Source organism: Schistosoma haematobium, chromosome 2 (assembly GCF_000699445.3).
Source record: "Schistosoma haematobium chromosome 2, whole genome shotgun sequence".
In the NCBI taxonomy this organism is placed as follows: domain Eukaryota; kingdom Metazoa; phylum Platyhelminthes; class Trematoda; order Strigeidida; family Schistosomatidae; genus Schistosoma; species Schistosoma haematobium.
The window spans coordinates 34,368,423-34,394,863 of NC_067197.1; the positions used below are offsets into that span (position 1 = coordinate 34,368,423).

The window sequence follows — 26,441 nt, forward strand, 5'->3', positions numbered from 1 at the left end:
TTGTTAATGACTGATTACACAGAGCAATAACTATAATAACTAAGGTATTGATATGTCCTCGTTGGCTTTCTAAAAATGGATCTCTTGACTGAGCCATCTTCTCGTGTACTCAGAAGTATATCTAGGAAGGAAAGCTGATTGTTCTCCTCATCTTCACATAAGAGACTGATATGGTTTTAGAGAGTGTTAAATGTATTCAATAAACAGTATATATCCTCATTTCTTTCACAACCAACGAAGATATCGTCCACATATCTCTTATAAAGTGACATGTTTCGATTAGGTCACCAGCCAGATTTTTTTGTTTAAATAAAATAAATAAATAAAATAAAATAAAAAGAGGGTTTCTACTATTTATTGGTTAAAACTGAAACTTTTTAAAAAAAAAATAATAGAAAGTTGTAAATAACTAATATAATGAAGATATATAATGAAATACTAAGATAACCTAAATTAGTTTATAGATAAGGTTACCATACTAATCATATATAGAATTTGAAATATTTGAAAATTGCGTGAATATTGAATGATTTCTGATTTGAAAAAAGAAAATTGTGGGCTGTTTGAAAAAAATAAAGAAATTAAATATGTTATGTATAACAAGATGTTCTTCATTAGATCATATAAAATAATCGAACATCAAATGTTATTTTATAGTGGATTAACTTTGTAATCATTCTTTAATTTTCGTATATCAATCGCCATGATAATTATTATCAAATAAATCCTAATAGTGTATGAATTCAGAAGGTAACACAAAGTACCGACTACAGTTTACTATCGAATAGCATAAGTCAGTAAGTTACAAGCATCAAGTGAATTAGACCAGAAAAGATGATGCGCGCGAGTGAGCGAATACAGAGGCGAATTAAGACTTACACCAAGAGTCAAGTCAATGACCAAGATTCAAATATATATATATATATATATATATATATATATATATATATATATGGGAAAGCCATAAGAAGCGGAGATTGTCGTAGGAAAAATTGGAAACAAAGTGAGGCTGAGAAGACAAATGAGCCAACTTGTTTTGATAAAGAGTAACTTAATATTTATAGTCAAACAAAAATAAGTTACAGACACGTAATAAATAAGGTAAGCAATTAACACATATACGCTTATATAAAAGGAGTCAAGATTAATAAGTGAATAATTAACAACACTAAAATGTGACTCCGATAGAATGTATGAATTGGTCTTTCCGGAAGGTAAAATAATCTATGTGGGCTTGACATAGTACTAAACACTACAATTTAACATGTTCACTGTTACTTAAATATGATTATTATATATGGTAAGTACAAAAGAAAAATAATCACGTTATTAACTGATAGTTAATTTAAATAACAACTAAATACATTGATTTTATGCTTCATTTTACAGAAATCACTGTTTACATTAGATCTAATGAGTACATTAAACACTTTAATGTATAACAATATAATTGATGATCTAAAACCAATGTCCACTACATTTTGATTGACTTAATTTATAATTTCTGATCAGTATTATTTTGTTAGTGAATACAAACAGTTCATGTGAAAGCACCACTTAACCTTTGATTAAGAAACTATCTAATACTATCTCAACGCTTATTTAAACTCTTTTGTTTTACCGCATTTATTTCACTTTCCTAATTCATGTATTCTGAGAAGGGAAAAAACCGCTTCATGTTGAATTACTTATTGAAATACAGTAATGTGTATACAATTTTCAGTATACATTTCTCTGGAAAAGGAATTGATAAATCTAATATTAATTGAAACTTCTTTCAGTGGAGTAGAAATGGGGATATACACATATAATTGATTATTGAAGTTATTTACAATACTATCTTTAAAATGTATCTTCATTTTGCTTATCTATCTATTTCTGTGTAGACGAATTCATATTGACCAATAATCGAATAGTAGTCATGATTATGTTTGTTTAGTCCTAAGTATTGATCAAATTCTCTCAATCGAATTGCAATATGGTCACTAGTTCAAGTGAATTAATGTCCAAGTACATGTTGTTTGATGTTAGGTATGAACACAAAATCAACAAGACGTCCTAGACTTATATTTTATGATAGTCAACGCTTACCAAAGTTATCTGTCTTCAACCTTGATCAAATTTTTATTTCCTTTGAGATTAAGATACACATTCCATTCTCAATATCCCAATTAGAGAATTCACTGGTGATAGAAGATAAGTGATTGACTTTCTATTAAACTAGAATATTGACAATAACCAATCATTTATTAGCCATTAATCTTTACTACTCATAAATACTATCATAAGATTTATGTTAAAGATTATCTGGCGATTACCATTAATAATTTTGGAAAGAAACATCTTACTTTTAGGATGATCATCATAAACTGGTGCTACTTGTGAACTGAACGTGAAAACCTCAGGTTTATAGTGCAGTTGACATTTTGTGTGATTGACTTCTTCAGTTTGCTTAACCTACAGTTTTCAAATAGTTGAGTTCTAAAACTTTTACTTCACACTGACATCTACTGAATTTTTCAGTCAGTGTGATGAACGTCAGTAATAAACATTCATGTAAGTTGTGATAAGCAACACATGTTCGATGACATTCAATATATTCCATCGTTGTATAATCTAACAGGCGTACTAAATGAAGATCAGTGAGTGTTGGTATCTGTGTATATATTTTTAAACATTTAAGCCATCAAAAACAGTTTTATAAATTTAGACGTGATATTTTTAAAGTAGCCCAGTATATGTGATGTTCGTTTTAAAATTAGTACGGTCATATTTTTTTCTGCAGTAGAGAACCATTTATTCATTATTTCTTTAGTTCTATTGGTTTAAAGGTTATCAAAATATTAGTTCGATATACCTAGGTATAAACATTTCCTGTGTACAAATGTATAAAGACATAGCATGCTGAAAAACAGGTTATCTCTGGTTCTAGCCACGTAAGAACTTGAACTGGTGATAGAGAGATTACTAGGTCTCGTTGTTATTTAGAAAGGCAATGACTAAACAAATTCTTGACTTTTAAATAATAATAATAATCGATTAATAATATTAGACGACAAGTTTAAGGAGTACGGTAGGGGAAGTTGTGAAGAATCGTTCATTATCACGGGATAGGTGCGAATAATAAATTTAAATCGCGGTTGTTTTAGTGTTATTCCATCTCGTAAACGACTTCAGGATGAATCTTTAGTCTGTTAATGTGCATAATAAATAGTCACCTATGGTATAATTAAAAAAAACTTTTCATATTTTTATTGTGATCAGACTAAAATGGTTCCCTCGTATAGTAATTAAAATTTGTACAATGTACATAGTGTGTTATAGCTAATGGTAATTAAAGTGCTTTAAAGTTTCTGTGAATATTGTTAGCGAATCTCTTATCGCAGACCGAGAAAGGTAACTGCACATGACTTATGTAACATACGTTTAATGTGTATATTTCTTCATCATTATCATGTCTGATTTTGAATATTAAACTGTCAAGGTGTAAGACATCTATATATTTTTTTAGTAAAATATCATGCCAAAAGTCCTGACTTCTCACCAAGTGAAATGAAATGCATCTTTAAATACAATGTAATGATCAGATGAGAGCTGCTGACGATACAATACATTTTACATAGGTTATTTTTAAAAACTTTATCACTTCAGTAAAACGAAATCATAAATTTTATTTTAATGAAAATTTTAGACATAATAAAAGTTATTAGAATTTTATTTCCACTTTAGTATTTTTAACAATACATTGACTAAAATTAACACTTGATCTCTACCTGAAGTTTGTGCTGATGATGTCGTTCAGAAGAACAATGAAAGCTCCGAGACCAAACCATCCAGCTCAGAGAAAAAAACTCCATCAAAAACTTGATGTCACTTAAAATTAATCTAAGGTGATTGTTTAATAACAGTTTTATATGTGTAACCAAATGATTGATAGCTGGATCGATTTTGTATATTTATCGTTAAAAATAAGTAATTAAAATTATTTATGGATTTGTAAATAAAGATGGATGACGGTTAGCAATGGAATCCAGGATGTGCGTTTCGTCCTACTCTGGCACTCGTCATCTGGATGTACATGCATTTCAGAGTTGATAATCACTCTTTAATTCCACTGTTGTCCACCCTCCATCTTTATTTATAACACTTGTAAATTAAAGTAATGTCGAGGCAGTCCGCATAGGATACACATATATCAACAAGAGACCGATCAATTTCAGTCCTAAACAACAATGGGAAGATACAAGCAAACAATATCAAGTTAGACACACCACTGGATGCTGGCTAGCTCAGTGATCTAGTGGTTAAGCGCTCGCGCGCGAGACTGATAAATCCTGGGTTCGCATCCCGTGTGGCGTGATCGTGGATGCGCACTGCTGAGGAGTCCCACAATAGAACGAAACCGCTGTCCAGTGCTTCCAGATTTTCCATGATGGTCTAGCTTCAATTGACTCATGATTTGAACTATTGAAATAGCAAGTGTATTTACAGATTTCTTGGTAACTTTGTAACTAAATTAGTATTAAAAATTCCTTCGTTAAAAATCTACGTAGATAAATAAATTAATGTAGGTATGTATACTGAAATATATTCATTTGTGTTTTTAATGAATTCAAATGCAGAAATTATTGAATATTAAAACGAACTTACTTTTTGTTTTAATTTTAGCACAATACAAGAATTTAAAATTAGAATACATGCAAATGGAAGTACATAAGTTGAGAGTAAAACAAAAAGTTGATAACCCATACGACTTGATTGAGTTGGAAATTGTTCTCGACAAAATACTTCTTGATTGTAATTATTATTATTATTGTTGATATTAAGATATGTTGTAATTAAATCATGAGTTTGTTTACTTGTTGAAGTATATATTTGTGGTATCTCTGTTAGATAATAAGTATTGTTTGATATATCTGTAGAAGTAGTGCTAAGTAATGTGATATTATCCGGTAATATATCATCCCTTGGTGCTGGTATTAATACTTGAAATATGATTATTGGTAAGGCAAATATAATTCCAACTAGGAGAAAAGATTTAAAAAAAAATAGATTGATGGGATGGATAATTTAGTGGAAGAATAAAAATTCATTTCAGATGATATAAAAAGAATCTTCCGTGCTCTAAGTCGTAAAAACAATCCGCTTGTAGTAATAAAATACTGCTTTTTACATGGTTTTAAATACTATAGGTATGTATTATTATTATTAACTTTATTCGCTATTATATTTTTGGCACAATATAGAATCCTCAGCACAAAGTATTTCAACAAGTCTCCTTTTCTTATTTCTTGATCGATCCTGACGATAAATATTGAGTGATCGCCAGTTAGATGTTAGCAGTCCAGAAGTCGACATCTGTATAATGTTCGTTCTTTTCAATGCATATTACCGGCCAACATGGTGTCGCTGATTGTACCTTTTTGTAACCTGTATAGGAAAATGTAAACTTTTCATAAACGCGCCTGAATAGTCTGTACACTCAACAGACATAATGATGTGTTAAAACAAACAAGAAAACAGATGACTAGTTGAAATATCTAGATGACAGGAACAGGTAGGTTAGATATTCAAGCAGGCCGCCAACTTATCAATTTGTATCAGCATCACGCCTGATGTCATACTGGTGGAACCATTGTGGCTGTCGAAAAAACCTATTAAACACAAATGTCTTTTACTTTAAAAACTCTGGTGGTTCTGTTTCGATTTAAATTCATAGAAACCGTAGAACATAAGACCGTAAAAGAAAAAAATATGAATTGATGGGTTTCTCAATGAGCATGATAAAGTGGATTCGGAGATAAGCACAGAGTAATTGAGTGATGATCAACTTTTCTATTTAACTTTAAGGTATTTTTAAATTGCAGATTTCGAAAATATTTTAATTATTCCTAATGATGATACATTTCTAATTCATTGAAAGTAGAACCATTCAATAAATAAATAATCTTTTTAAAGGATTAAGAATCATACAATAACAGTCATCATCTGTATGTTTCAAAGAGTAATAGAACTAATGAGGAGTTTTTTAAAGAAAAAACACATCTTAATCATTAATATGTTTGTGGATAGAAATAAACTGTTCAGTCTTTAAGTGATTATCTAGGAACTAACAATGTATGGTTAATTATCTTAGAAATAATAGTGGTTAACTAATCCTCAGTAGTCGATGTACATATGTAGTGAACAAGAACACGAGTGGTGACAACCTAATGTGTTGGATACGAAATTGCAGAGCATCTCACTAAAACCTTATAGTGAATAGTTAATTTGCAAAATATCAATTCATCGTCTAAAATTTGACTGTTCCTTTCCAAATATCAGCCCATTAACTCAGATTTCATTGTTCATGCATTTTCATACCAGTTGCGTTCCGTTTTCGTTCTTTCCTTATTGATCTTCTGCTGAAGTACATTCTATGCCTGACCACCGTAGTTTACTACTTATATGGATATAAGTAACCCACACCACACATGTTTAGTAACTAACTTGTTACTAGGATTTATTCATTAGCCACCGAAAATTTGAAAGATATGCGATTACGTGCAACCTGTTATTTTATTTATACATTAGTTAGTGATTTGGGATGATTTAATTTAAAAATTAATTTACTGAGAACCGTAATTAGAAAATGTTCACGTTATGCGTTGGTTGATTCAATGTTAAGAAAAATGATCAATGGTGTACTTATAAAAAGTTGATTTTATTCATTATACCAACTGGAAGTTCTTTAATCCAATAGCAGTTTAGAATATGAGAATCATTTCTCTGTTAATTGTTGTTGTAATAAAACCGTAAGTGGCTTTGAAATCTTTAAGCCAAGTAGATGTAAGAAAATATAGAACTTAATCAATCTAAATAGTTTTAAACTAAATCATACTAAGAGATAGTCACACCTGTAATGAACAGATGGGATAGATAATTGATCTAAGTACCTGACTTCACAGAAGCAAGTAGACTAATATCTGGACTTTAAATTCCTCACTTGTGATAATCCATCCTTCATGGTCGTTGTGGTCAGTTATTAAAAGATTTTCATTATGAAACGTTTTTCGTACTGCGAACTTGCGGACAGTAGAAAACTAATAACTGATCATCTAACTTTATATGAGTTATATTGATGATATCTAAATGTCTAAAGGTCTTTTTGTAACTGATATCCATCATATAAGTTTGTAACAGAATAATACCATTTCGTGATGTTTTACATACTTTAAAAAAAAGTAAATTACTGAAAAGACCGTTTCATAGAAAAACTATATAGAATGGGAAACTGAAAAAAAACTTTAGGATTCAGGGATCTAATGGTTAGAAAATGAATTTCTGTGAAGGCATAATTTAATTATTGAGGATTTAATGTGATGAGATGTAGTAACTTTAATTAATATGCTCAAAACCTGTTTTACACGATAACGTTTTGATTTCAATCAATGGGGTGAAGAAAATCTGTTGTACAATGTTTACGGACTTTTACATGTGTAGTAAATTTCTTACAATTCTTACATTTAATAACTTTAATTGTAATAGAAATGTTGTAGTAACAAAATTTCTTGATGATTGTTACCACGGTAATAAAATCAGTGAGACGAATATACTATTTCATTAGTTAAGGCAAGTAGGTAACCATGGTAACAATGATTTAGAAAAAATCACAAAAAGAATGTATTTAATTTTTTAAACGGAAATTTTTATATTTGGATATGTTTTTCATTCACTATACTGCAAATTTCTTTGTATGCATTAAACACTACTCAACTTAACACACTTTCCTGAAATTTTTTAAACATATTAATATCCAGCATACTTTCCACATAAGCTGAGATGATCGTGGATAGCAGTGGAATCCTGGACGCGCGTTTTGTTTTATTTGAGACTCATCAGCTGGATGTACTTGAATCCCAGAATTGATGTTCACTCCAGAGCTCAAAACGAAACGCCTATCCTGGATTACACTGCTAGCCACCATTTAAGCTTATAATGCTTGTGACCAAAGGCAATATCGAGGCACACAATGCACATATGTTAATGAGAAACTGATCAATTGCAATCCTAAACATCCATGGGAAGACTTAAACAACCAATACAAAATTGATTTTGATATGTTACTGAAATATAACGATAGTTTGTTGTTTGTAATCAACGTTACTCAAAGGTAACCATGTTTTCTTGAATAATTCAAATAAATGATAATGTGAACTTTGTAATATTATGAGGTATTATATAAGAATTCTGAAATCATTTTGTTAAACTATAAACTACATTATATCATCATTTACTTGTAAGGATATGACCTAGAAGTCTATGTAATAGGATTTTCACAACATGGTCAATACTCTCTGAAAATCCTTCATACTACTCATAGTTATATACTCATTAGTAAGGAATTTCGAGAATTAATTTTCGGCATTTTAATGAGAAGCTATGGCCACACGGGGTGTGAGGCAGTTACCTAATTATTTACACTGAAGGACGATTGAGCATTATCACGAACTCACTAAAGTTCATCATGTAAGGCCTTGTATAGCATCGCCCCCAAATTCCCTGGTACGACCGAGGGTGGAAAGAGTCAACACTCCATCTCCAAATGCTCTCACATGGCCACGCATACATAGCCTCTGCCAGAGAAGTCCTACTCACTGCTTTCTCGCGGCATCATTGTTGTTTTCGAAATTGAGTGAACGAAAAGCGAATGTTCAACGCCTTAACCGGGTTGGCGGATATAGAGGACTCGCCTAGGGGAGTTAGAAAACCCCGATTCCAAACAAATGGTGCATATGGGCTCCAGAATCCTAAGGAAACAAATGGCGTATGAACCAATCGTTAGTCACTGGCTGCCATGGGACTGCATCTCCTTACGTTACACCACTGCCTTGTGGATTAGACCTTTGGGTCGAAGGCCCTGGGTATGGCCCCCTAAGAAAATCACCTGCTTTGGCCTGGACACCCGGGCAGTATCTCGGCCCTCACACACAAATCAAATGATGATTTATGGCGCATATCTGTTTGGTGCTACTTTGTACCAATATTGATGTGTTCAAATAAATAAAAAATTGTACAGCATCTCAATGGTCTAGAGGTTAAGTGTCCCCAGACAGATCTGTGGGTCCAATGTTCAGTGTCAGATGAGGTCGTGGATACACACAATTGAGGAGTATCATACCACGATGAATCAGTCCTCCAGTGCTTCTTCACTTTCACTGATTGTTTCACTTGGATCAGTTAGTGATTTAAAATGTAAAATTCAGCAATCTCCACAAATCATATGATAATAAGATTATGAGTTTAATTATAACACAATATATTTTGCTTTAGGTAACAGAATAATGTTGAAAGTTTTTTGGAAAATGGTTCACTCTTTAGTTTATCTAATAGTATTCTTTAATTTGCAAATAAGAGAATTTATATAGATGGTCAAATGTGATTGCTATTTACTTAGATATTGTTTAAAAAGGTTAAACAAAGGCATTTTTGGCTTTAACTGATTTAAAAGGTCGATTGACTTAAAAAAGAACTTGGGAGGTAGATGAGAAGATATTACTCAAATGATTGACTATCTGTACTACTGTTATAAAATAAACATACTATAATTCTGTTGATATTATAAATTGTTTATTAGTCATTTATGAGTTATTCAATTATGCTTCGTAAAAAGTTTCAGGACCTGATTTTATTTTACTTTTCTTAAACCGATTTATTTGAAGTTCAGTTCATACCAGTCTATGAGAACGGTAAACGTTTATTTCTTTAATGTGTACATACCTTCAGAGAGTCTTTTTTCCATGATTATAGATTTTACCCAATTAGGATATGCAAAATACTTTAAATTTACAAGTGAGTTTATTTAAATCACCATTTTCATTTCATAACTAATGGGGTTTTCAAGGTTTACAACATTCCATTGAAGGTATATCCATATTATTATTGATGTGGTGATAAACTCTCATCGACTTAGATGTCTGGTACATGTGTTATCTATCGTCAATCACTTTTAATCACAACATTTTTTTACCAATTGAGATAGAAGTAACTTAAAAAGAAAGTTAGAAACATTAAAACCAAGCCAATGATTACTGGACAAGAGTAAGTGAAATCTTTTGGTTTGATCTATTAAATCAGATTTATTTACAATGATACTTGTAAACAATTTCATAATTATATTTATAGCTGATTTCAAAGTAAAAATAGTTATCGGACAAACTGATGATTAACAATAAATCATAGTGATTAATTAGATTTTAAAGTAATTAGTCAAAAACCTTTACATTTTGTACATTAATTACATCGGTGAGATACAAATAAGTTATTCGGTATATATATAGGATTTGGTTTGGTTTTGTCTAACTAGAGTCATCTATTTAATTCGTCCGGAATTAAAATTAAACTCATTCTATACACTTTGTTTGCTCTACGTTAATTCATTTAAAGGAATTCAGACAATTGGGTGGAGCAGAGCAACAAAAAGTATTTTTGGTAAAGTTGTTCAACATAGTTTATGTGTATCTAGTCATGAACAGTATTGGTTGTAATATAAAACACACATCTTGGTTTATTTATTTAAATACTTTTAACAAGTTCTACTTGGAGTACTTCAATAATGCTTGGTAAGTGGAATAAATAGATTAGAAGAATTTTGAAGTATTCTGGTAACAATGACAAATTATTAAAAAGATGTATTTTGATTATTTATTTTGTAGAATATTCATCATTATTCTATTGTATTAATAATTTATCTATTGACTCCGTTTCCATATTAATCACACGATCTTTAGGGTAAGCAAATTGCTACTTTCAAAAATCTCTGATCAGAACACAAGAAAATCAGATAGACAGTAATAAATACTTTTTTCATTGTTTGAATTCATTACCCATGTCAGTACATAAGTAACATACAGGAATTTGGCGTATTACAATTTATCAATCTTAAACTGTACATAACTAGTGATTATGAGGTAGAATTGGAGCATTGTGTACGGTTAAATAATTTAAGTAACATTACATATAATGCTAAAGCGCTTTTTTCTTCCTTCCAAAATATAAAATTAAAGTTAATGATTTGATTATCGTCTAGTTCAACTCATTCATACCTATTTTATAAGCATCAAGAGTACAGTCTCTATAGTATTATGATCGTCGGTGAGACTATAATTTATGGACAATCTTTGAGAGACGCTAGAGTAAACTTGAGAATGTCTACCTGCTTACTAGGGCTAAATAGGAGTTATAAACCTGTGTGGAGAATAAGAATTACGATTTACAGTTGATGGTTTGGGTTAGGAATAAGATTTAAGGTTTCCTTCACGAACTAACATCAGCTAAAATGTCAAAACGCCTTTTGAACCAAATGAATCAATGGATTTCGTGCCAAAATTCAAAACCGGTTATCCCAAATCTGATTGGTTCGTCCATAAATTATAGCCTCGCCGGATCGTCTCTTAATTGTTAGACAATTCTTCTTATACTTAAGAAATATTATTTCATTTTCACCAATATATATATTCAAAATATCTTTAATAAACAACAATTTAATGCTTCGACTACTGATTATGAAAATGTAACATATCTTTCAATGAATTGATATAATACTAACGGCCATTTTTCCGATGGTAAATAATATTGTTTAATAGTTCAAGTTAATACTGAACACATTTCTCATAAGTATGATGGAAATATACGTTCGCTAATCAAGACTGATCACATGCAGTCCTTAATACTGTGTCGATCATCCTTTGGTATATATATCTGGAACATGCGTATACAGCTATTATATTTGGAATTACAATTTTGAGATTATAAATCTCTAGATTTTTGAACCTTTTTCATACGCATAATTTTAGAATCTTGAAGTAACTATTGACTGAAGCTTCCATTTATACGCTTTAATGAAAATCTTTGATGCGTTCAGTGTTATAATCATTAATCTAATTTTGCTCTGTATACCACGTGTATTACTTAACCTGGTTGTAAATCTGCTCTTGTTTTGTGAATCGAATTTATACATCGTAAAATAGTTTAACCTCTAATCAATCGTCATAGATTGACTAACAGTTGATGAAAACTAAAGAGAACTTTACAAAAATCTCATTCTAGTATTGTTCACTTCAGTTATTCTGGTGTATAATCGCTCACTGATGTTAATCTAAAATCTTTGGTCTTCATCCTCATATTTTACGAATAAGATATCTGAATTATTCAAAGCAACTATTTTGAGATGGTGGAGAAGATTTGTAGCTCAGTTGGATGATTTTGGTGGAGTTTTGTTCTCTGAACTGGATAGACTTCTATCTGAAGTTTGTGTTGATGATGTCGTTCAGAAGAACGATGAAAGCTCCACGACCAAACCATCTAGGTCAGAGAACAAAACTCCCCCAAAGCAACTATTTGTCAAATCATCCATATTACCAAGTTCACTACTAAACTTCATTGATATAACAAGAAAAATAAAACATGTATGAACTGAGTTCTTTTTTTATTAATATAAAGTCAATAATCATTATCCTTTTAATGAAATGATTGATTGATCTTAATTGAACTTTTTAGAAAGAAAAAAAAATGAAATCAGAATGTTTAACTATTAAAAATCAGTTACTATTCTTTATTGTTTTAAATATTCTATCTTTTCTAAAGGTTAATTTTCTTTTCATGGATTCTATTTTATTATTTAAAAACACGAGTTGATTTATTAGTGAATCCCATGGAATGATTTAAAATCATGTTACCCACCTTATCTTTCCGCCCTACCCCCTCTGCTGAAAATATACATATATGTTACTGATTGGCCTATTTTATTTAAAATTAATTACAATCTACGCAGTATAAGTTTCAATTTTTTTTCTCTGTATGTGGATGTGTGTGTGGTTTCTCTTATATTATTAATAGATTTTTTTTTATTATTTTAAAAAAGAAAAGAAGAAGAAGGTCACTAAAACTCATTTGTTTAAACAAATGAAATTAAAACTGGCAGAAAGGTTACTATTATGATTAACGTTATTATTATTATTATTATTATTAATATAATTTTTTTGTTTTTCTGTTGTTGAGAAATGAATTAGAAATTTTTCTTCTGGAACAATGAAGATTATTTCGTAATGACAAGAAAATTAATGTGAAGAATAGTTTAATGATTTTTTGTTTGTTTTGAAGAAAATAGTTTCTTATTGAATACAATTGGATTATTTTGTTTATTTGTTTCAAGAATTTAAAATGTGTACTAAAGTAATAGCAATAGAATAATGATAATCGTATTCATTTCAACATGACCTCGAGAGGTAATGAGAAACAAAAATTTGTATGTCCATTCATTTGTTGTTATAATTTCAGTTATTAATTTTAAATAAACTATTTCAATAAAATCAAGTCTTTATAGAATAGTTCAATTAATCAAATGTTCACATATGTCTAAACTAATTAATTATTACTCAAAATAGCTTGTTACAGGCAGTTTCTATAAAGTTGAATGTAAAAATAAATACCTACTCATTATTATCAGAATGGGTTTTGTGGAGATTTTTAAAAATTTCACCGGTTGAAATTATGAGTCATTTGAAGCTAGACTACCATGGAAAACCCGGAAGCACTGGACGGCCGTTTCGTCCTCACTAGTGACTGACTTCAAGAGATACTCCTGGAGTTCTAGTGAGAAGCCGTTACCAGTGGAGTTCAACCAGGTCTGTTGTGAGATATCAACTCATTGAAGACAATGGTGTACGGTGGTGCAACTTCGTGGATTGGTTGAAGCTAGACATTAACACCGTTGGATGCCGGCTGGTTCGGTGGTCTAGTTGATTAGGCGCGTGGCGCGAGGCTGATAAGTCCTGGGTTCGAATCTCGCGAGGGGCGGGATCGTGGATGCGCACTTACTAATTAGTCTAAGATGTGACTTTATATTCAGTGTCCCAAGTTTATTGTTTTTGAATAAAACAAGGCATATATCAAGTTCTTCCTACAATTGAAAATCTAGTACGATATATTACACTAACTCTCAACCCACCTTTATTGCAAATAGAAATAATAGCTCTGAGAAATAACGCGGATAAATAAACTGATAGTTTTCATGTTTAGACATTTCTGCGTACTTTATATGGAAAATATTTAGTATTTTACATTGTTGGGAAGACCTAAAGTATTCCTCAAAAAACACTCAGAGGTGTCTTGAAAACTCTGGGAAACATTTTATCTATTCAACATTCAATAGAAGTATTTCATAAATACCTAGAAAGTGAAGAGTTACGTGTCACATTTCTAATTGAATGACTACCTGTTCTGCTAATATGTTTAACAGGATTCCAGAACCTTGCAGATGCCCAAAGCCGTCTGAAATGTTATAAATACCATAGGTTTTTTGTACTTAAACTAAATTTGGAGTAAAGCGTTCTTTCCATATTTCACGCCTTTTCTCTCGTGTTCACGTTGTCGTGTAGATTTAGCCTGAGATTATTGGAGGAGTTTAGAAAACCGAATCAGCGTTCAGTCAGAATATTTATCAAACATACTGAATCACATTCGATGATTTATTTACTCCACCTACTTAGTATTTCTGTATAAAATATCATTTTTATACTGATAATAACTTCATGATTGTTGAATTTATTTTCTTGGCTGCAGAGTTTGAACAATCACCAATGCCTAATTATTTAACCTATACTTTTTCCCCTATGTTATATTGGTTATTTTACATTTTTGTTACATTTCTCTGAGATGCTCAATTTGTAGTTACTCGGAAATCATACTCTTTCAGAGAGTATAGAATTCAATTTTTATTGCTCTGATTAGTATCTTGCAATTTATATCAAATTGATCATTATCTACAAATAAAAAGTACATGTGTTCTGGATTAATTTTTAGGATGCATTTAATTGAGATCATGAACCGATTGATAATAGACCATTATTGAAAACCTGGAAGCACTGGACGGCCGTTTCGTCCTACTGTGGGACTCCTCAACAGTGCCCATCCACGATCCTGCTCGCGGGATTCGAACTCAGGGCTTTCAGTCTCGTGCGTGAACACTTAACCTACTGAACCAATAGTGTCAATGTCTAACCTCAACCGATCCACGGAACATCAATCGGTACATGATCTCAATTAAAAACTTAATAATCTCCACAACCCCTATACTGACATTACATTTAATTTGTTTCTTAATGTGAAGATTGGATATCAAAAATTATGCAAGTCGATAAGATTTGGCATAGCAACTATTTCAATAGAATGAAATATTTCGATTTTTTTTTAAAAAAAAAAACTTTTTGCCACTTGGTTTCCAACTACATAATCTTAATAATTTGTTTAACTGATCATTTTTTTAAAAAAGTAAACGTATACACTGTTTTATGTTCTCTTAAAAAACTGAACGTTTTTAATTGTGCATAACCCACCAAATTCTGCTTTTCTTATTATAATGAAACACAAAAGCTCTATAAAACACTCATCCTATTTTTTTTACTGTTTCCGTTATAAAGTTCATCAGTTTTTGTTACTATGTTGATTGAAAATTTATTGAACCTGTGTTAGTGAATTTATCTCAAAATGATCAAAACTACTTTGAAATAATCAGAAAAAAAAGTGAATTTTACAAAAAGGAACTAAAAGTGAATGATATTGAGGGTTTCCACAGTAGGTAGAGTTTATTTATTTAATTATAATTCTATAAGGTGATTTCCGTGACTATAACTTGTAATCTGAATAAGGTTGATAGTTAGTTAAGAAAAATACTAAACAGCTTAAAGAAGGCCTACATATTATACATCATAGTAGTTATTACGTTTAAATTAAACCATAGTATTGGTGAGCATTAGATCAACTAAATTTGAATGTTTTATATCATCAGCTCATTAATATCTAGTTAACCTTAGATTCATATATTTGATAAAACTATGTAAAGATTGTTAGTTATACAATTTGAATAATTGTACCAATGCAGTTTGTGTCATTTACATCTATTTGTTAATTAGTTCATAGAACAAATGAATGGTAATGGTCATGTAATTTACCACTAATTTTACCAAATAGCAGGAAATCTAGCTATCAACTTAATAAGAATACGTTTATTGTTTTTAAACACTTTTACGTTCTCATTTTATATCAAGTCATCCCAGGTAAATCTATGCATTTCAATAAACTTATGATGGCTTATAATATTCATAAATGTATTTCTTATGTTTACACTGAAAGTTTACTAAACATAAAATGTTTGGCAGGTGAGTTTAAAAGGTGAGTCTACAAATTAATCATGATCACCGATTCATAAACATTGTAAATACACATAATTATGAATAATATGAATTCTGAGAAAAATCATCTGTTCGTTACCATAGATTTTATTGATCTTAATTACCTTAGTGACTTAAACAGTTTAAATTTGCAGTAGTAATTAGAACGGGATAAAAGTGATATGATTTCAAATAGCCTGTATAGACATTATAAATATATGTATTAAATATAATTAGAAAATATTATGTCAATGCTTACCTAGCCATGCTCCAAAACACACTAATTTAGCTTGAACCTCTGTCATTTTTAAATTTTGCCACGGTAATACAACAGCTAAAAATCGACTTGTTGTTAAGCCAAGTAACATGAAAGCTGACGAAAACACCGTCACCTAATAAAAAAATTTTTAAAAAAATATTCAGAAAAACGGAATAAATAATCCATTCATAGATTTGAGATCATATTTGTGGTTAACTATTATCCAAAACTACCATCCAAATTTAAATATACTAAAAATTAGGAAAAAGGTCAATTTAATCGCCAGGTACAATTCTTGAAATATTTCAAAGTCTCACTAAAAAAAAATTATCATGGTAGTCCGTAGAGAAAGTTACCACTGGTTTAGTTCAATTACATTGACAACAATGTATGAATGCAAGAGTTTCTGTAATTGCTTTTCTTTTCCTTTTTTCATTTGTATGTTTTATTTACAATTCATTGCATAGTGGTTGGACGAATGAAGCAGTTAATACAAACAGAGATTATTATATACACGGAAACTATTAAGATCATTACTTCTATTGAATATATAATTAGAGCAGTTCACAATAGGAAACGGAAAAAAAGTAATTATCCTTTAAAATATTAAATTAGTTTATTTAAATACCGTTTTATTTTTTTTATTTAAAAAAAGGATATTTGCATCAGTTTAACACCTTTTCATTTATTCGGTTCATGGTGTACACTATGATTTTATTCAAACGAATACCTAGAATATCGTATATTACTAGTAAATTGATGATATCTGGAAAATTATACAGTCGTATCGAGTGCAGAACAATTAATAAATCAGTTAAAAATCGGTGATTATTTATTCTAATGACTGAATTCATGAGTTGATTAAAGCTAGACCACCATGGAAAACCTGGTAGCACTGGATGACCGTTTTGTCCTAGTGCGGGGCTCCTCAGCAGTGCACACCACGACAATGGTGGTTGGAGTTAAACACCACTACTAGATACCGGCTCAGAAGTCTAGAGGTTGAGCGTTTTCCCGTGATATCGTTAGGTTCTGGGTTCGAATGCCGCGTGCGAGATCGTAGGTGCGAGTTGCTGAGGAGTCCCACACTGAGACGAAACGGCTGTCCAGTGCTTCCAGGTTACCCATGGTGGTCTAGCTTTGACTGACTCGTGAGTGCAACTATTAAATTATTAAAATCTTCACGAAACCCCATTCTGATAATTATTTATTTGACTGTTTTTTCATAAACTGAAATGTTCTAGTCCAATTTCCATATCTAACTCATTTTTACACAACTCGATATCATTTATACTGTTGAATACAGTCTACTGAATTTCGTACACGAATATTTCTTTTGTTTTGGAAGAATATAAGCTGTATGCACTAATCTCTTCACATAGTAATCGATTATTCGATCGCTTAAATTGTCACAGCTCATGTTTTCTTCATGTTATTGTGATTACATGGCTTACTTTTTGTTACTCAAGTTATTTATAATTTCAGATGGGTTTTGTGGATATTATAGTAATTTCAATGGTTGAGATCATGAGTCAATTGAAGCTAGACCACCATGGAAAACATGGAAGCACTAAACGACCGTTTATTCCTATTGTGAGACTCCTCAGCGACATTCGAACCCAGGACCTATCAGTCTCGCGCGCGAGCGCTTAGCCACTAGACCACTGAGTCGGCACCCAACGGTGTTATTATCATTATTTGTACAGTTGTAATATGATTATCAGTTAGAGAAGGACATCTTCAAAATCACATTACATCACTTATAAACACTATAAATCTAATTCATATATATGTAATCTTAATTTAGTCATAAACTTTTCAAGTGAATTTTGTTTCTTCATACCTTATAATTTCTCAATTGCATGTTTTAAATGCAAGAGCTAAGAACCAGGAGTAACGTATGTCTTTGTTGTCAGCAAACATTTTTCAGAAGAATCTTTGTAATGTACAAGAATACAAGTTGGGACAATTAAATGAATTTCTACACCAAAATTACAGAACATCTTAGTAAAATCTGAGAGTCATACTTACTTACTTATTTACTTGCTTACATACATACTTACTTACTTACTTACTTTACTTACTTACGCCTGTTACCCTCAATGGAACATAGGCCGCCGACTACCATTCTCCAACACACTCTGTCCTGGGCCTTCTTTTCTAGTTCCATCCAATTCTTGTTCATTCTTCTCATTTCTATCTCCATTTCACGGCGTACTATGTTCTTTAGTCTTCCTCTTCTCCTTTGGCCTTGAGGATTCCATGTGAGAGCTTGTCTTGTGACGCAGTTGGGTGCTTTCCTCAATGCGTGTCCTATCCACTTCCAGCGATTCTTCCTAATTCCTTCCTCCACTGGAATCTGGTTTGTTCTCTCCCACAATAGGTTGTTGCTAATAGTGTCTGGCCAACGGATCCGAAGTATTTTGCATAGGCAACTGTTAACAAATACCTGTATCTTCTGGATGATGGCTTTCGTAGTTCTCCAAGTTTCCGCCCCAAACAGTAGAACTGTCTTGATATTTGTATTGAAAATTCTGATCTTGATGTTGGTTGACAGTTGTGTTGAGTTCCAGATGTTCCTCAGTTGTAAATACACTGCTCTTGCTTTGTTGATCCACGCCTTCACATCTGCATCAGATCCACCATGTTCATCAATGATGCTGCCCAAATACGTAAAGGCTTTTACATCTTCCAAATCTTCTCCGTCAATTGTGATTTGATTGGTGCATGCTGGTGTCCGTGTTCACTACAGTATTAATGATTAACCCCAACGAATCCCACGGAATTGCTCGACCATCTTCCATTGTACTAAGGTAGATACCTGTCTCTACCTGACATGGATTAGCTCCCCTGTCACGAATTCGCACTTGCTCTCCAAGGATTCGCGCAAGAAACCGAAGGCCCTGGGTTCGAATCCCGCAGGTGGGATCGTGGGTGGGCACTGTTAAGGAATCATATACTAGGACGAAACGGCCGTCCAATGCTTACGGGTTTGTAATGGTGGTTTGACATCAATCGGTTCATGATCTCAATCAAAAACTTAATAATCTCCACAACGCCATACTAATAAATATGTAATTATTTTATAAATAGGCTAGTTACCACTGTCTTGGTGATCATTTGACACCACATTTTATAAATTAATAATGATAATCGCTCTGTTCAATATCATATTGTTTAAATGGAATAAACCATTCTTAAAACAAAACAAATCTTAATAATTTAGCATTTAACTGTCAATATTTAATTGAATTGTTTTTATTCAAAAAAAGTCTAGCTAAAATTCATTCTGAATTGTGATTATCTTCAACTTTAATTCTTCTACTAACGTTTTCAGCCGGTTATATCTATATAACACTATCTTTATCACATAGATCTCAATGTAATCAGGTCTTTCTTTTATTGAGCAAAGCCAAACACGAAGAAATTCCAAATAGAGTGGTGGTTTACCGTTGAAGTTTTTTTCTTACACTTGATCTTCTTTCTGCGGTAGCGGACAATTACTGCTATTGTTTAAAAGCTGCCGTCCATAATAGAACTGTTCATATTAAAATAGTCTAATAGTTCCTTAATTCACAAATATCATAAGGGAACCGAAAACCTTAAAGCCTAATTGTTTTTAACAATATTTAATCTTGACTCAGTATTTTACATGAGTATTTATGGTTTACTTACTTTATACGAATGACAAAATTTAGTAGATACATTTGAGAAATAAACTTTAAAACTATCTTTTTGCATAGAATGTTTAATATTTTCGAAAATATCATCAAACGCTTATGAGGATTCCATTCAGATATTGTCGTGTTTAAATGATTGTGTAACCGAAACAATAACAAATGTTAACTAAAGTAGTTATTCATCGAACGGAAATGTAAATCACTGAATACCGGCTTAATAGTCTATACGTTAGTTACTTGCACCAAAACCTGAAGATCCTGTCTCTAATTCCTGATGTTCTCGTATATGACTACTATTGAGTTGTTAGATAATATTGCGGAATAGTTGTCCAGTAGTTCTTGATTTTAAACGATTGTTTGACTATCTGTCCATGATATTAATTATGAAGTTACATTTTAAGTTAATAAAATGTAATCCTTTACAACTACAAAAGGTGTCTAAACTCTTTTATATTTCCAATGATCATTTAACAATATAACTTTTTAGTAAAATATAACATAATTTTGATAGAGTCTTGTTCTCTGAGCTCAGGTGCCTGAAGTTTGTGCTGATGATATCGTTCAGAAGAACAATGAAAGCTCCACAATCAAACCATTCAGCTCAGAGAACGAAACTCTATCAAAATCATCCACCTGAACTACAAATCTTCTTTACCATTTCATATAACATAATAAATCAACCAAATATCAAAATGTGTATATTATTGCATAGTTAACTATCAGAGTTTATAACACCTAAGAAGATTAACATTAATATTTGTTTAGTTGTTAAATGAACACTAATTTAAATTAAAAACAACCTAGTTTCATCGTATTAATTACGTGTCTATATCAATGTTATAAGAACATATATATTCTTCACTAATTATAATGTAAGATATTAAACAGCTGTTTTCAAGTTAATTATTAGTGAATTATCACAGTTATCTAATTGTTTTAACTAAATATTCATTATATAATAAATATTTAGCAAAGAAAAGATATACATTCGTGCAAGAATCGTTGTTACTAACTGAATAAACTACTTAGATTATTCTATATACTTGAATACATTAAAGTAGATTACAACTATTTATCAAAGCAAAGTTGATTTCAATCCATGTTTGTCTGTTTGTTTGTATATTTTTGTGTAATATTAAGTGTTACTTAAATTATTTCATGTGATGAATTTGTATATAAGAACAAATTGATTATTTCTCATCTCAACCTAGGTGAAAACAGAGGTATCTTAAAGATATTAATACGTGTTTACGTAATGAATAGATTCCTGATTGTTTCTTAACCTCAATTGATACTTTATGTTTCTTCAAAAAAAATTATACAGTTGATCAAAGAGATTAATAAAAGTATACAAAAAAATTACTAAAATAAAGCAAGAAGAATAGAATTTACATAATGATATGGATTCATTATAATTCAAGACTTCTCATCAGCTTTGAATGACTTAAATTTATATCGGTAATATTAGTTTATAAACAATAATCACATCATACAACCTCGCTTTATTTACATCTAATAATTGAATTCATAGGTCGATAAAAGCTAGGTCATCATAGAAAACCTAGAAGCACTGGACGTTTCGTCCTAGTATAGGACTCCTCAACAGCGAACATCCACGACCTCGTTCGTGAGATTTACGTCTATTTACACCTATCAATGGGTTAGAACATTATCAGAAATGCGAGAAATTATTTGTCATGTACAAAATTGTTTGTGATTTTTGCACTACAAAACGGAATAATATACCCTTTCCAGTTACCCCTTTGGTTATATGTATTGTATGACGGGATAAAAAGATGACATTATTTAGGTCAATATTTTCTTGTATCAATTCATTATAAATTCTGATCAAAATAACAATTGTGAGATTTTGCTTTTTGTGACGTTTATATTCTCTGCATCAATTTAGGTGAACTGTATTTCGTGTATTTTTCTCTAGTAACTCTATATATTTTCAACCATATTTGACATAATTATGTAAAAATTAGTGTATAAATGGTTGTATTTTAGCCTAATGAAAACGTGATTTTAGGACTTGTCTTTGGAGAATCAATATATTTTCATTGCATCAAGTTTTCGTGTTCCTACTTTGCGTTATGGGAATTGAAATGATTCACATTTCCAAATAACGGTAGAAAGATTAAGGAATTGAAGTGGATCTAGCATAAGCACTTCAAAAATAAGCAGTAAGAATGTGGATCCATATATATATATATATATATATATATATATATGACTAAAATAACTCATAGTGTCATTGAATAAGAAAAAGAGAATTCAGCAAAGAAAAGTTTCTTTTCGACGAAACCATTTACTTAAGCTGTACATTCGTATATATAGCTATATGGAAAATGTATGTCTATCGAGGATAGATATATAGTGAAACTAATGGAATGAGCATTAATGAATAAACACTACTTAATTATGATAAGATTTGTTCAAGGTTTTGTCCCAAAGTTCCGATTCATTTAGTTGCAGGACCTATTTCGATGAACAATATAAACTTTTCAATATAGATTTTCTTTATTTAAATTATATATATATATGCTAACGGGTGTTGGAGATGGTTGGAAGAAAGTTAGGGGCGGCCAAACCAAAACGTGGCATCAGTGCTTGAAGTCACTAACTTCTAGTCTGAGCCATGTTGCGAGATGCAAACTATTTGGTTGGGGTATGCGTGACTATCGTACCAGTGATTGGAGACTATGTGTGACATGGCTCAGAATCGATCACAATGGCGTCGGTGTATACACTTCCTGTCTTCCCTTAAACTATGAGATTAAAGTTGGTTTATATCTTTCTATGAATTAATTCTTCCTGTACTATGTCCTCATATGTAATCTTTCTTTTATATATTACCACCTCTGCATTAACTACTTTTATGAATCCGGTGTCCATCTTGTTGTGCTAATTGAGGTAATGGCAACTTCGACCGATGCATATATGTGCCTGGTCCTACGTTGTAGCTGATTGACTGACTGATATATATGCAGATTAATAGAAGATAAGGGATATTAAAAAAACAACCATTTTCATTTCCATTAGTCATTATTATTGTATAAAATGAATTGTATAAGATATAGAAGACTAAACAATTTCTATCTTTCATTATCTACTTTTATTAAATAAGGTTTTTATTTAAATTATCCTTTATTTTAACACTTACAAATGAAGTGTCATATCTTGTAAGTAGTATATTAATGTTTTCTCTATTTTGAATTATTCAAATGTAAAACAACAACACCAACAATAAAAATACATTATGGAAAATATAAAAGAATAATAACTTTGTTAATGTTACATTCACTGAATGAAAAGGAATTTCTATCACTAAGTGGGAAAAAAAGGTAAGTTGAATCTATTTCGTTATTACATTGGGAAAAAAAATAAGTATGATGTAGCATTAAACGTTATTAGTGGATAAATGTCATTAATACAAATGCGTATATCTATATCCTGACCAATCAAAAATGTTTGATTGTCTAAAATCATTAAACTTTCTATTTAATATATAGAAGTACATAAATATTACTGATACAATTTTATAAATGGGTTATAAGATGATAAACTGTATGTTTGCCTTATATAAAATCAGTCTGAAAAGAATTTCAAAATGAGTTTAGATCATGAGCAGAATTTATTATTAGTCATTATTCATTCATAATGTGTATAGGTCTAAGTATTGTCCGCTGAAGTATTTTGAGAAACTCAGTGATCAAATAGATGTTTGTATATTCTTATTTGAATAATACAGATTACAGTAGTAGTACATGGTTTGGCATTTATGGAAAGATTGATACTTAATAAGAAATTCTAAAATTAATTAATGTCTTCCGAGTATCAATAGTTTGTTGAAGCTACGTAAAGAGGAAAACAGAATGTTTTCATCAAAAATAATCTACCTTTGGGTGTTTATTTTATTGGATGGAGTGAATTTCCATCAAACCTAGAGTTTTGGTTAGCGTTTTTTTAGCGAGTAATCCCATACTCAACCCTCCTCCTTTATCCAAGCTTTGGACCGGCAGTAGTCCCAGAGGGGCTCCATCAAAACTGACTATGTTGTTTCTACTGGTGTCACAAACTGATCTCAGTCAAACAATCAATAAAAACCAGGAAACATTCAAAGGTTATTTTGTCCTTGTATGGTACTCTTCAGAAGTGCTAATCCACTGTCCCGTATAGGAGAATCAAACTTAAAAGTTCAGGTCTCGTACACAAACACTTGATTTTCAAATCACTGAGCTGGATCCAATAGTGTACAAGTTTAACATCTATTAGTCCACAGTATTGCCCAAATATATATTGTCTTCGTTGGGTAAATTCCTCACACCCAATACAGCTTAACTCTACCGGTCACGGATTCTCATAGAACATCGAGGATTTCCTCACAAATCCAGTCACGAGTGTCTATATGATATCAGCATAGGATTTAAAATGCCTCACAACTCTGTATTACTATGTAATATCTGTTAGCATATATCATTGTACAATAGGTAACTTTTGATGAAATATATATATCCCAATTTTACAGTCTTCAGTTAACTCTACTTGTTTTTATTATTATTTCTAAATTTTGGTATGAGAATATAAATCACATTTGTTAGTGTATTTGATATATTTTGTGTAACATGTAAAATGTATAAAACGAATTTTCTATTCACAAATATATATACATCGATATTTTCTTGAAATGATTGAGTAGATTTGTAGTGTAGCAGACGCTACTCATAAGGATATTTGTCAGTAGTGTGTAGCGAAAAGTGGTGTCGAAGTTTCAACAATTATCTGACAGAGTGAAGAGATTCAATGCATCGAAAGCACGTCTTTGAATATTTGGTGACCAGTACAGAAGACAGTCAAAATTACAGAACACACCGACAAATGCAGATGGATGATTGAAAGCTATGTATATGTATTATGTAGATACTTTGTAACTTCTGTCATTAATATCCCTTCCTTCTACTTATTGTCATATCTTACAGTAATTCAAATGAATATTTCCTATTTAATTGTATTCTCTCAAATGAATAACTTTAATCCAAACCTTTCATTATCTCAGTTAAACCATTTATTTCATTGATCATTATAATTGTCTATAGACTTCATTTTGTAAAAAAAAAACAAAATTGATCAAGGTAATTAATAAGCTCATTGAATGGAAATTAAGAAAAATGAAATGAAGTTATAAGAAGAGTAAACAAGTAAGTAAGTGATAAATAATGATTCTAATCAGACAGAGGTTGAATTCATGAGTCATGAAAATCTCCACAAAACTCCTTCTCTGATTATAATCATCATATGCTCACTAGTGACTGTCTCCAAGAGGTATTTCCTAGAGTTCTAATGAGAAGCCACGACCAGTAGAGTTCAGCCAGGTCTGTTGTGAGATAGTAACTCACTGAAGACAATGGTGGACGGTGGTACAGTTCCGTGGATTGGTTGGAGTTGAACGTTAACACCACTGGATGACGGCTCAGTGGTATAGAGGTTAGGCGTTTGTGCGCGAGGCCGGTAGGCCTTGGGTTCGAGTTCTGCTGGCGCGATGGTGGATGCGCACTGCTGAGGCGTACCACAATAGGACGGAACGGTCGTTTAGTGCTTCCAGGTTTTCCATAGTGGTCTGGCTTCAATTGACTCATGAATTCAACTTTTAAATAATGATTCATCAGAACGATAATTTAGTATTGTTACATAAGGAGAGAGAGAGAAAAAGAATCATAGAAAGATAGAAATATGTAGAACACATATAATAAGTAAATGACTGAATGTTGTGCATATGTACATGTATGTTTTTATTCATTTTAATTAATTCAATTGGGACTATGGTCAAACAATCTAATTGGTTATATTTCTTTGTTAAATCATTGTTAATTGAATTATGTTGGATAGCTAAGTACTTCAACAGTACATAATTGTGTTTCATAAAATTTTGGTTTATTGTCTTCTCAATGATGAACTACTACTTATATAATTCTGTTTTATTTGTCAGAAATAATGGAAGAGATATGGAAATAACATTGAATAAAACCAGAATCAATTTCTATCTGCTAAAGGCATTCTGTTGTTTTTTGTTGGCCATTCAATAATGATATGGAATTCGAAACCTGAAAAGAATATTTGTTGTATGTTAAAAGACCTAAATGATAAACTTAGTGGAAAAACTCATATTCCTTTTTTGTCTAAGTTTAAAACTACCCATCATCGCTCATCATTGGATCTGGTTCTCACTTCTTACTTATTTGATATCAATCTATAGCAAAAACCACTTTAAAAAATGTAAATGGTTTTCACAAA

At 31.1% G+C, this 26,441-nt stretch overlaps 1 protein-coding gene across 2 annotated transcripts in view; it reads right to left on the minus strand.

The window, feature by feature from the left end:
- Positions 1–26,441, minus strand: part of GALR2_4 (Galanin receptor type 2) — a gene marked incomplete at both ends in the record, with an annotated part of 80,724 nt that overhangs the window by 22,363 nt on the left and 31,920 nt on the right. Inside the window, 3 exons of one of the 2 annotated variants that reach the window (XM_035734278.1) lie at positions 4,651–5,024; positions 16,468–16,600; positions 20,143–20,208. In XM_035734278.1, the coding sequence (XP_035589018.1) occupies positions 4,651–5,024; positions 16,468–16,600; positions 20,143–20,208 (573 nt within the window). Of the gene's footprint in view, positions 1–4,650; positions 5,025–16,467; positions 16,601–20,142; positions 20,209–26,441 lie in introns of those variants that run through there. The other variant, XM_051215024.1, reaches the window with a different exon arrangement.